This window comes from Monodelphis domestica, chromosome 1, assembly GCF_027887165.1.
Source record: "Monodelphis domestica isolate mMonDom1 chromosome 1, mMonDom1.pri, whole genome shotgun sequence".
Lineage (NCBI taxonomy): Eukaryota > Metazoa > Chordata > Mammalia > Didelphimorphia > Didelphidae > Monodelphis > Monodelphis domestica.
Window position 1 is genome coordinate 72,356,453 of NC_077227.1, and position 13,515 is coordinate 72,369,967.

The window sequence follows — 13,515 nt, forward strand, 5'->3', positions numbered from 1 at the left end:
TAAAGGAAAAATACAACATGAAAAATCCTGGAAGAAGCTCTTGAATTAAATCCTTTATCAAAGGTACATAGCAAGGAGGCTAGTAAGAATTAATGCTCTTATTTAGATGAGAGCCGATAGACTGCTCTTCTCTGTAGTTTAAGAAGGGAAGCAAGATGCACGACTATAATAATCCAGAGTCTAGGAAGTCTCTCAAACATCAATTGCTATAGATTGTGCTACTTTTTAATCTGGAATGCCCTTCATGCACCAAGGACGCAAAAGCCTGTTCCTGGACTACACATGAAACCAACAACACAAATTTCAGGCAATATTAAAGAATACCAAAATAAACATGAAGAATATATTTGCAGAAGTGCCTTTTGATGGGCTCTTTGGGTAGTATCATCACTCAGAGACAGGAGATATTAACTCTTGAAATGTTTGTCCAGACCTTTGTGATCAGGCAAAAAGATGGCAGTAAAACCCTCCACAGAGAATTCCACCTCTATATTACCATTTAAATTACTTTCCAGGCTCCCTTCTGAGGATCTTATCAGTGGGCAAGAATTTTCCTTTGAAAGAAGCATTCTACACAACATGCAAGATTTACCAAAAGGTGTTTCTATTGCCTAGTACTCTAGTTTCTTATATAAAGTAACCCACAAAGCAATAATGAAAGTCACCATTAATAAGATTCCTTGCATCTTCCCAATTGTAAGTTAGCATTCAAATCACTGATTCCGGTCAATTACTGAAGTATTTATCAATAAAAGTCAATCGTTTCCTGGTAGGACAACACCATGCAGAATGGCTAACTTAATTCAGTCATTAAGATAACTGAAATCAGCAGACAGAAGGCAATCTGGATATTTCAACCTTCTTGACATCCATATTAGATTAATCACTGCTCAGCATTGAATCTCCAAATAGCTAAGTCAATTTCACATACTCTGTGTATGTAAAAACTATTTTGGGGTTGGTTCCAGATGACTCATTAGTTGGAAAACACTTCCTTCCTCTTGGTAGAGAAATGGTGAATTCTGAATGCAAAATATGACTAATTCTGACAGTTAAACTTGATCTATCAGTCAATTTTGCTTAAATGGTGGATTTTTAAGGGAGAATCCTGACTGTATTAGTAGAAGGGCGTCTTGAAGGAGTGATTTGGGAGTAAAAGCAAGAAGTAATAATAAACTTTTTTTTAAATATCCTAGAATTCCAGAATTCATATTGTCCTCCAAAGCATGTGGATTATTTTCCAGTGTATATAAATTTAATAACAACAAAATTGGGGTTCAAAGACTCTGTCATTTCCAATTTTACTGCTATGTTGTGACTTAATAAAATGGCACATATTCTATGGCTAGTTCATATTGTACACGGATAACAGCTGGCTCATTCTCCTATAGAAACAAGGCTAATTGCTATCTAATACAGAACTTCAATTTTCTCTTTGATCTTTTTTATTTTAAATAAGAATCAATGAGTATTTTGCCCCTTGGAAGGTACAACTAGTCATAAATATCTCCCTTTAAGGCATTTCTTGTCTCTTCGTTACGCCCAGTGAAGACCTATGGATATAATAGGGGAGAGTTCTATGCCACACAATGGGCCAATAAAACTGGAAGAAGGAGTCACTAAAATCTGTTTTAGTGCCTGACACATTAGTGCTGACTACCTACATTAACCAGATAATTAATAAATCATTTATTAGTCCACATAGATGCAATTATAATATCATTGGAACATTATGATGTATTAGTATCAGGTAGAAATAGAAATAATAAATAGCCAGAATTTCACAAATGCATTTGTTAATTAACTAAAACCAGAAAATATGTACCAAGCTCTTACTAAATGTATAATATCATTTATATAATTCAATTAAGTAAATATTTATTAAGTTTCTACCAGGTAAAAAGCATCACATTTAGTGCTGGGAATAACAATCAATGGATGAAGCATTTATAAAGTTCCTAATATGTGTCAGGCACTGTGATTGAGATACAAAGACTTAAAATTAAACAGTCTTTACCTTCAAGGAGCTTATACTCTAAGGCAATGATGGTGAACCTTTTAGAAACTGAGTACTCAAACTACAACTCTCATGCTGCATGTGAGCCTCCCATCTTATCCTAGTCAGAGGTGGGAGGAAGCACTCTCATTGGGCCGCTGGGCAGAGGCATAGGTGATGAAAGAAATATCCTGTCATGTGTGGAGAGGGGGAGGGGAGCATCCCCCCTCTGGCATATGTGCCATAGGTTCACCAACACGGTTCTAAGGAATATAAATGGGTTGGGGTTGCAAAGAAAGAAGGCAGGTATGCAGAATATATATATATATATATATATATATAATATATATGCAGAATAAAAGGTAATTAGATTTCAAGCAAGCTCAGGAGGGAGGACACTAGCTGTTGGTAGATCAAGAAAGATTTCCAGTAGAACTGATGCTTGAATGCATCTTGAATCAAATGAGGGGCTCTATAATAAATAATATACATAAATATACATATAAATAAATATCAAATAAACAAAAATTATTTTTTAATCTATTTCCTATCTTCAGTGAGCCTACATTCTTACAAAATAATGTGCTAGGAGACAATATGTAAGTAAGGAAAATAGGGTTGTGGAAGAATACTAACATCTGGGGGATCAGAGAAAGTTTCATCAAAAGAGTGACACCTGCGCTGAATCTAGGAGGAAGACAAATCCTGAGACACAGATGAAGTATGTATTCAACCATCTGAAAAAACTCTTTTTTAAAGGACCTTGGACATTTCATAATCTTCATTACTTACCAATAGATCTGTGAAAATCTTTGGAGGTGCTCAGAGGAATACAGTGAAATCCTGAAATTCAGACCAAGGATAAGATTTTGACTCTTACTCACCCATGTCAAAAGTCTATTTTCTGGATTTCAGTGGCACAACACTCTCTTGCTGAAGAACATCAGCCCTGAATTCTTATCTCAGGTCATAATGACACTATTGAATGATCCCATGAAAGAGGGCTCAATACCATGGCTGTCACTTCATATTTGTTAGGGTGTTTGCTATGAAGCTGTATTTTCAGCTCAGAAAAATGCTTTAGACAGCTCTTTCCTCTCATGAGGCACTTTCAATCAATGCAAACAAATGCACTGGCAAAAAAGACCCTTAGCAGGATTGTTATCACTATGATTACAGACCTGGTTTGGAGGAACACGAAATTCTGCTGACCAGTACAGAGTCATTCCTAAGGAATAAACATGCACCTATCAGAAAAAGACAGACAATAAGAATTCTAACATCAGTTGAATCACATGGCAGTTCCAGATGCAAGACAAAGCCACTTCCACTAAGGAAGCTTTATTTGAAAGCACTCTAAACTGGGATACTGATATCACAATTGATAAGATGTTTCATTTTAAGGTCAATCAATCAATATTTATTAAGCACCTACTATGTGCTTAATACATAGTATTAAGCAATGCGGATAAAAAAAAGAGATCAAAGGCTGTCCTTGTCCTCAAAGAGCTTGCCATCTAATGGGTCAGAAAACATGCAAGCAAATTTATACAAAGCAAGCCATATACAGGGAGAATGGGAAATAATTGGCAAAGGGAAGGCATTATAATTGAAGTTTAAGTCCCAGTTTTCAGGAATAAAATATAGTGAGAGTAGAAAAGGAGAAGAAGCAATTGAACTGCTAAAATGGAATGACAACAATAATAACTAACATTTAAGTAGCTGGGTCAAGTTTGCAAAGTGCTTTGTTTCTATCATCTCACTATATCTTTACAACCTCCCCTTGAGGTTGGTACCAAGGGTATTATCATTAACCTTTTTCAGAAGAAGAAACTTGATCTCAGAGAGATGAAGTGACTTATCTGTAATTGGATAACTAGTAAGTAACTAATGTCAGAGGTGGAATTTAAACCCAGATCTTCCTAACTCCTAAGGATCTATGTGTGGTTAGCCATAAAATCACAATATCTAGAATCACAATGTTGGTATATTGAAAGCCCTATAGTGCAACCCACACCTGAGAATAGTCAAGAAGAGAAGAAGGAAGGAAGGAAGGAAGGAAGGAAGGAAGGAAGGAAGGAAGGAAGGAAGGAAGGAAGGAAGGAAGGAAGGAAGGAAGGAAGGAAGGAAGGAAGGAAGGAAGGAAGGAAGGAAGGAAGGAAGGAAGGAAGGAAGGAAGGAAGGAAGGAAGGGAGGGAGGGAGGAAGGAAGGGAGGGAGGAAGGGAGGAAGGGAGGGAGGGAGGGAGGGAGGGAGGAAGGGAGGAAGGGAGGAAGGGAGGAAGGAAGGAAGGAAGGAAGGAAGGAAGGAAGGAAGGAAGGAAGGAAGGAAGGAAGGAAGGAAGGAAGGAAGGAAGGAAGGAAGGAAGGAAGGAAGGAAGGGAGGGAGGGAGGAAGGAAGGGAGGGAGGAAGGGAGGAAGGGAGGAAGGGAGGGAGGGAGGGAGGAAGGGAGGAAGGGAGGAAGGGAGGGAAGGAGGGAGGGAGGAAGGGAGGAAGGGAGGAAGGAAGGAAGGAAGGGAGGAAGGAAGGAAGGAAGGAAGGAAGGAAGGAAGGAAGGAAGGAAGGAAGGAAGGAAGGAAGGAAGGAAGGAAGGAAGGAAGGAAGGAAGGAAGGAAGGAAGGAAGGAAGGAAGGAAGGGAGGGAGGGAGGGAGGGAGGGAGGGAGGGAGGAAGGGAGGGAGGAAGGAAGGAAGGGAGGAAGGAAGGAAGGAAGGAAGGAAGGAAGGAAGGAAGGAAGGAAGGAAGGAAGGAAGGAAGGAAGGAAGGAAGGAAGGAAGGAAGGAAGGAAGGAAGGAAGGAAGGGAGGGAGGGAGGAAGGGAGGGAGGGAGGGAGTAAGGGAGGGAGGAAGGAAGGGAGGAAGGAAGGAAGGAAGGAAGGAAGGAAGGAAGGAAGGAAGGAAGGAAGGAAGGAAGGAAGGAAGGAAGGAAGGGAGGGAGGGAGGGAGGGACGAAGGAAGGAAGGAAGGAAGGAAGGAAGGGAGGGAGGGAGGGACGAAGGAAGGAAGGGAGGGAGGGAGGGAGGGAGGAAGGGAGGGAGGGAGGGAGGAAGGAAGGGAGGAAGGGAGGAAGGAAGGAAGGAAGGAAGGAAGGAAGGAAGGAAGGAAGGAAGGAAGGAAGGAAGGAAGGAAGGAAGGAAGGAAGGAAGGAAGGAAGGGAGGGAGGAAGGAAGGAAGGAAGGAAGGAAGGAAGGAAGGAAGGAAGGAAGGAAGGAAGGAAGGAAGGAAGGAAGGAAGGAAGGAAGGGAGGGAGAGAGGGAGGGAGGGAGGAGGAAGAAAGGAAAGGAGGGAATGAGGGAGGGAGGGAGCGAGGGAAGGAGGGAGGGAGCGAGGGAGGGAGGGCGGAAGGATGGAAGGATAGAAGGACTGCTTATTATGGATGGGAAAATAAAGGATAGAAAGAAGCTGTTAATTCTTATTTTTCTTGGATTTTCTCCACCTTTGCTCTGGAACTGATGAAATAAAATGCAAGGAGTTGGCACACAAAATGAGAAAAAATAGGTAGTAAATGACCACCTTATTGAATTCAAGTTACCTGGCCCAGATGACCCCTATACTTAGTAGTACTGAGAGATTCAGCACATGTGATTGATTTCTAAGCCATTGTCAAAAATATTTGAAAGATTGTGGAGAACAAGAGAGGTACATAAGATTGGAAGAGGGAAAATTACCAGTTTTCCAAAAAAGGAAGATAACAGTCCAAAAACTATAGGCTAGTGATACTATTTTCAATTGCTTGGCAAACTCTACAACAGATTATTGAAGAGATAGTTGGTGAATATTTAGAAAGGGAAGCAGCCATAACAAAGCACTCACTAGGTTGACTTCCCCCAAAATCAAGAATAATAAATTAACTTTATTTCATTTTTCAACAAAGTACTAGACTGGTTGATCAGGGAAATGTTATAGTATGGTCTAAGATTTTAATAAAACATGGTCAAAGTTGCTAAAGGTAACTCATGTAGAAGAGGTGAGAGATGTGGGCTAGAATTACAATAAGGTGTATTTAGAATGGATTGAAAGGTTAGTCCTAAAGAGTAGCCACTGATATATTAGGAAGAGGAAATTTGATTTGCCACTCTATCCTATTTCAGTTGATATATTTAATTACTACAGATGGGGTGGTATTGATTAGGTAGCAAGGTTAATCTCAAATTGAGTGATAAGGATCAGAATGGGTTCCCTACATTTTTGCCTCAATAACATTTAACTTTATAAAATTGAGCCCACTTTTTCCATGGACTCTGCCCCCTGAGGGTTTCAAATAGTTAAGCCTAGAAGATAGCCAGATTTCCAAAGTTGACAGTAGTTGAAAAGATACCAGTAGGAGAAGAACCTTTGCTTCTTGGGGAATTTTCTCTCCTGGTATCAACAGCAGTGATTTTCTTTCCCAGAAGGAGACACTCCATCCAACAACTGGAAAGCTTGTCAGAGTTCATAGAATTATAGGGTCATAGACTTAGAGCTGAAAAAACCTTACAGACTACTGAGTTTGAACTCCTCATTTTATAGATGAGTCTTGGATTAAGTGATTTGAATAGACATATAGCCAGTAAGTATCCAAGACACAACCTTTATCTACATATTGCCTCTGGTTAAGTCACAGTTGATGAAATAGAGGCATGTGCTCCAGAAAGATTTGCATACAGAGAAGCAATAACAAGACCAGGAGCTCCTTTCTAGGAGTCTGACTTCTAGCCTCAGAGAAGAGAACAAACTATAGACTCAAGAGAGAGCAAACCTTAAAAGTCTAGAGCTGGGCCGAAGAAAGCACCACACAAGAAACTTAAAGGCTCTAGTAGTAGTAGAGTTGGGAATTGCCCTGGTCAAACATATTCCCTACATTTCTGCCCCACTAACATTTAACTTTATAAGCTTGAGCCCACTTTTTTCATGGACTGTGTACTTTTGAGAAAGTGTCCCCCAGTTCTATTAGAGGATATGACCAATACACTGATGGGAACTTGTGTTTTAGGAGTAGTCACTCATAGAGTATCCTTAGAATCCTGTAAATAACAATCACCATCTGAGGACCCAATTCTTGAGCCTGTGCATATGTTGGGAGGTGGCAGTCATTCAAGGGTGGGGGGTAGACTACAAAGTATTAAATGTCAACCTGAAAGGTTGTCCCCATGGACGTATCCCATAGATCTGAGTTTGGCCTTATGCTGCTTACTATTTTTATCAATGACCTGTATAAAGACATAGATGGCACTCATTAAACCTGCAGGTGTCCCAAAACCAAGAAGAATAGCTAACACATTGGATAACAGCATCAAGAGCCAAATTTTGGAAGCTTTGGAGCATTGGCTGAATCTATTAATATGACGTTCAAAGGAGATAATTATAAAAATCTTAAAACTTAGACTCAAAAAATCAGATTCACAAGTATATGGCAATGGTGGCATTACTAAATGTCAGTTGGTCTGAAAAAATAAGAGATTGAAGGATTTTTCATGAACTATAAAATCACTATGAGTCAAGATTTTGATATGGCAGCCAAAAAAGTGAATGTGATCTGACTGCAGGAAGAGTCAGAGCATCCAAAATAAGGGAAACAATAGTCAAATTGCATTCTATATTTGTCGAACTATACTGGGAATATTATTTTCTTTTGGGGGCATTACATGTTAAAGAAAACAGTGACAAATATCAAAGACATTTGGACAATGTCTAGAGAAGGGTGACAAGGACTCAAATTCTTGACATGTAAGCATTGTTGGAAGGAGGTATTTTGTCTAAAGAAAGAAAAACTGGGGAGGGATGATACATCTTCAACTGTTTGAAAGATTGATATGGGCAATAGGAAATAAATAATCTATTTGAGCCCAGAGAGAAGAACCGGGAGCAAAAAAAAAAGATGGAAATTGCAAAGAAGCAAATTGAGGCTTGAAGTGAATTAATTCTAGCAATGAGAACTGTGGAAAAGGGAGAGAACAGGCTGCTTCTGGGGGAATTGGGGTCCATATCTCCTGAGTTCTTTCACCAAAGACTGGGTGACTTCTTGTCAATTACAAGACGGGGTTGGGGAGAGGGGAGGCACTCAAGTCCCTTTCAGCACTGAGTTATTCAGGTCCATGAAAGCAATATTTCATTTCCCACTAAGACAGAGCATGGAGAGTTGTCTATGAGCCCTTCTACTTCTAGTCTAGGAAGGAGCTTGGTTTGCAATTTGAGCTTAAGTAATAATTATTTGTTTATGGCAAAAAGCCAAACATACTGTATTCTTTGCAGGTCATTACAAAATTCTCCCTGCTCTGCAAATTATCTGGAAGCAAGATGTCTCAGTCCTTGAGTGAATCCACTGGGCAATCAAATTAAATCCTAGGTTCAGGATAATACTGAACAAAAGAGTTAGCTTAAGAAGCCCCATTCTCCTCCCTATGGGTCCAAAATTATAAATTGTAGAAGTAAGGCATTCATGACCTCTCCCACTGATACAACTTGATTAAAAGCATCCTTGCACCCAGGACATTCTCTCCTTCATTCGCTGCCCTTACTATGTCCTCACTCTAGCACTTTATACCTCTCTTTTAAAGAATCAATGATAAATGCCAGAAAGATCCAAAGAGAGCAAATTATTCTCTCCAAGAGAGAGGCAGTTGGGTGACACAATGAATAGTTTTGGACTTTGAGTCAGGAAGACTTCAAATTCTGCCTCAAACGCTTGGCTACTGTTTGACTCTAGGCAAGTCACTTAACTGCTCTCAGCATCAGTTTTCTCATATATGAAATGGGGATAATAACATTTATTGTATAGGGTTATTGTGATAATGGAATTAACATGTATAAAGTACTTTATAAACTACAAAGTGCTATATGAATACTAATTATTGCTATTATATTATCTGCAGTATCCATTCCAACTCTGGGCTCTTTAGTCTTAAGCTTCCCTGCCAAGTAGTTACTGATTTGTAAGCAGACAAATTCCCTAGGGACCTTTAAGATTTAATTAAAGGAATCGTTTTCTAAAGACAGTACTCTTTTTTTAAAAATAGAGATAATATGGACACTCATTTACCTATTTCCTAAGAAATAGAAATAGTGCTACAGAGCTCATGGAAAAGTCATGCATTAAACAGTTCCCTAGAGCCCTGGGGAAAATGTCTACCACAGGCTCTGGGTAGGAAGGATTTCAATAAGAAGGTAAATAAAGCTTCCCCAATCATGCTTTTAAAAGCACATTTCTGCCTCCATATCTAGTAGAGTTCACAGGAACTCACTAGTTCACGTTCACAAAAAAAGAAGGATTCCCCATAAGGATCTGCCTACAGCACAGTGGAAGGGGCTAATGCCCATAAAGGGACACAAGAGATCAGGAAAGACGTCTCTAAAAAGACTCGATGGCATGAGCCTACTGGTTGTCCTCAATCTTAAAAAAGCAAACAGTTATGTCCTGCTAGACATATTTGTGGACACCAAGAGAATTTAGCAGGGACAAAGAAGGGGAACCCTAAAGAGAATACAACACTAATGTGCCCAAGGGTAAGAGGGTCAGTAGAGCCTGACAACAGTCATGCATTGTGTTTTCATTGGTTCATTTGGAGATTTGTTGTTGCCATTAAGTCATTTCAGTCATTCCCAATTCTTTCTGACCCTATTTGACTTTTTCTTAGCAAAGACACTGGGAAGATCTGTTATTTCCTTCTCTTGCTCATTTTATAGATGAGGAAATTGAGGCAATTAGGGTTGAATGAATGCCAGGGTGACATAGCCAGGAAGTGTCTGAGGCCAGATTTGAACCCAGATGAGTCTTCTTGACTCCAAACCTGGCACCCTATCCACTGGACCACCCAGCTACCCATCATTTGGAGATAGGACCTTGGATTTTTTTTTCCAATTTAGGATCACAGAGCTAGAAGAAAACTCAGAGATCACCTAGTTCAACTTTTTCTTTTTATAAGCAAGGAAACTAAAGGTCAGGGAGATTAAAGGGCTTGTTCAAAGTCACATATATTGTGTCAGAGATAGGATATAGATCCAAGTTCTCTGACTCCACAGTTTTCCACTATTACATGCTGTCTCTAGTTATTTATTTGATAATAAACACAAGATATTTGCTACAGTCTTCAAGATGGCCATATCTTATCTCTGTATCAAAAATTGATACTTAAGTAGTAATAGAATACTTGCAAACCATTAATCATTTGGAGCAAAGATTCTAAAACTGTGGTCCATGAATATACATTTACATGTGTTTGTGTATTACACATATGTACATATATAAAAATATGTATGTGTGCATATGCATTATATATTTATAAGCATGTGCATGTGTGCATATTTATTATACACATGCATGTGTGTTCATAACTATTTCAATATGATTGGTTTCCTTGGCAATCATATATATTTTATTCTCTTAAAACATTATCTGGCATTAGCTAAATGGGTCAGTGGTTCAAAATCCAGGATGTTCTGGGTTCAAATATTACCTCAGACACTTCTTTAGTACATGATCTAGCAAGTCACTTAACCCCCATTGCCTACCCTTTAGTGCTTTTCTGCCTTGGAACCAATGTGCAGTATTTATTCTTAGATGGAAGGTAAGGGTTTTCAAAATTAAAAATATCTAGAGGCTTCAGCGGATTTGTCAAAGGGGTCCATGACTCAAAAGAAGTTAAGATCTCCCAATTAGTTGCTCTCAAGGGATAACTGTACTCATCTCTGTTTCCCTTCCTTCTCTAGGCCATACCTGGATGGGATCAGCATCTCCTGGCAAGAGTCTAGCTGCTTGGTTTCCATGGTGCTGACCTAACATCTCCCCACTCTGAGAAATGAATAGAAGATTTTGTCCAGGACATTTCTTCACATGTGCAGAAAGAAGAGAAGAAGAGGGAGAAGGTGAGAGAGAATTTTAGTGGCAGCAAGCATAGCTCAGTGACTAGAAAGACCTCTGAACTAAAAAGGCCAGAGGAAAGAACCATTTCTGAAGTGGACACCAAGAAAGCTACAGTCAGAACCAAGCCCAAGGGGGCTAACCAAGAGGTCCAAACCTAGGCTTCAGGGATAAAAAGCTTGGGGTTGATTAAGCAACAGGATATTGAGCCAGGTAGAGAGGTTTATTTGTTTGTTTAATTTGCCATGGTATTTTGTGGGTACATGAGAATGTTTAAGTCTTATTCCACAAGACCTGCCCCACCTTTCGGTCCCCAACCCTCTCTTCCCTTTCCTAAAAAGCTCCCACCTCTGCTGTTCCACCTAACTCAATGGTAAAAGGGGAAACTGTGCCAACCTGACATGGCCACAGAGGCAGCAAGTTAATGAGCTTGGATTTTTGCCATTTGTTCATGGATCTCACCCAACAATCTCCATGTTTCATGCTACTGGGACGGCTAGAAGCACAGATAAATATTCTTACCTTCGATATTTCCAGTAGTGTATTTTGCTGCGGTCCCTGAAGTGTTTCTGGGGCCTTGAAAGGGGCGGCCTCTATAAAAGAGACGTTGTCATGGAAGGAAAGGCTTCCTGAAGCATGCAGCAGAGTTGACCAAGGGCAGACTACGTAATTAGAGGAACCTGAAACCCAAATGAAGAACAAAGCATGCTCAGTCTTCAGAGCAGGTAGGATTCTAGTCTGAACCATATAACCAGGTGTCTATTCACAACAGAACAGATCAAATGCAATCAGAACCCTATTAGAGGCTGTCATCTTCAATAGATTGAATAGTGCCAAAAGTTGCCAGGGAAATGATCGTCAAGATCTCCCTGGGATTATCCAGACTAAAACCTAAAAGACTTAACATCTCATATCTAATGGCATGAGCTGTCCAGGAGGTAGTTTATCATCTTTTTACACCTGCAGAATGCCTGCTAAAGTCACAGAGAATGGGCATATCTACAATACAACACTAGGGAGCTCATTTCCTGTTATTTGCCTAAAGATTTAACAAGGTACAGAGACTCACAAGCAACTGACAGAAAACCATGACTGAGAAAACATTATTATATATATAAGGAGTCTGGATTTGTGGATTTCTTAAGTGTGATGACCTTCCAGTACAGAAATATCCTCTATAGATGCAGATTAGCCACTCATAAAATGTACTGTCTTTTGCAGAAATGTCTTTGCGTATTTTATTTTTACATAATCTTCACTCTCCCTCCTCTCTTTCTCCCATAAAGCCATCCTTTTTAACAAAGAATAAATATTATATATATATATATACATATATATACACATATAATACACACATCTATTTCTTTACTTTAAAGGGTTTGGCAAAACTAAGACATTATGTAAGTCTACTATTATATCTAATGTTCTACATACATAATCTACCCCCTGCTTCTGGAAAGAAGAAGGGCAAGGTATGAATTATTCTCATATTTCTTCTTTGGGGCCAAGATTGATCATTATATTTTTCTAGCATTTCGTTTTGACTTTTTGTTGTGTAATTTATAAAAAACTGACACGGTCATTAAGAAGTGTAAATGACTTGCCTAATGACTTGGTCACACAATTAGAATGTGTCAAAGATAAGACTTGGAGCCCTTCTAACCATTAAGTAATGCTGGTTTTCATTGCATAAGAATATCTTACATTTACAGAGCTTTATATGGTTACAAAGAGCTTTTTCATGCAAACCATTTCAATTGATCTTCAGAACATCACTGAAAAAAATAGTGAAAATATTATCCACATTTTTCAGATGGGTAAACTGAGACTCAGAGAGATTGAGTTTCCCAAAGTCACATGGCTAGTAGATGGTAGAGCCAGGGCTTCTTATTCCAAGTTCAGTGGGCTCTCTACTCAATCATATTTTTGGAACTTTTAATTATTATTGATTTTATCATAAAAAATATAATCTTCTTACCCTTTTTAAGATCTTCAAGAATCTGTTCAGAAGCCAGAAACAAGAGAGACCACATTTCTTCCTGAGAAAAAGCCTCTCCTTTCACCTGCAAGGTACTGGCAAGAGTCACCAATGACTGATTCATGTCTACAAAGAGAGGAAAGAATTTTCATTCCCCTTCCCCATGTGTACGTCAGTCCTAAACCCACCATAATCTAAATTATGAAGAATTGGCATTTTGCTGATGGTAAAAAAAATACTGGACCCCAAGAAAGGCCATAAGAAATTATATATTCCACTAGTGAAAAGAAGATAAGCCTATAGAGCTAAAGGTGCCATCATAACTATACTGTCTCAGCACTGGAAGAAATGTCAATGCACTCTCTAAGTACAGTGGCCATATCTGTTATCTTTTCACCTCCATCACTCAGCTGCATTGTCTTCACAATGGTACCAACATGGTCTTAATTATATTGGGAGATTATTAGAAAAGCTATTGATAAAACTATATTTGGAAGGCACTAATGAAGGCTTCATGGGAAATTTAACATTTGATGTAGACCTTAAAGAATGGTAAGGAATTAAATATTCAGGTCATGAGTGAAGAGCATTCTAGGGACAGAGAACATTATGAATAAGTCCTAAAGATTATAAAATGTAAATCATGTTCAGAGAGACAGAGAGGCAGAGAGACAGAGACAGAGACAGAGAGACAGAGAGAGAGAGTAG

At 39.1% G+C, this 13,515-nt stretch overlaps 1 protein-coding gene across 1 annotated transcript in view; it reads right to left on the reverse strand.

The window, feature by feature from the left end:
- FRMPD2 (FERM and PDZ domain containing 2) overlaps positions 1-13,123 on the reverse strand; it is a 97,975-nt gene extending 84,852 nt beyond the window's left edge. Inside the window, 3 exon segments of the mRNA XM_056815416.1 lie at positions 3,178-3,243; positions 11,352-11,509; positions 12,808-13,123. Coding sequence (XP_056671394.1) covers positions 3,178-3,243; positions 11,352-11,509; positions 12,808-12,931 — 348 coding nt within the window. The 5' untranslated portion in view covers positions 12,932-13,123.
- Between the last annotated feature and the right edge of the window lie 392 nt (positions 13,124-13,515).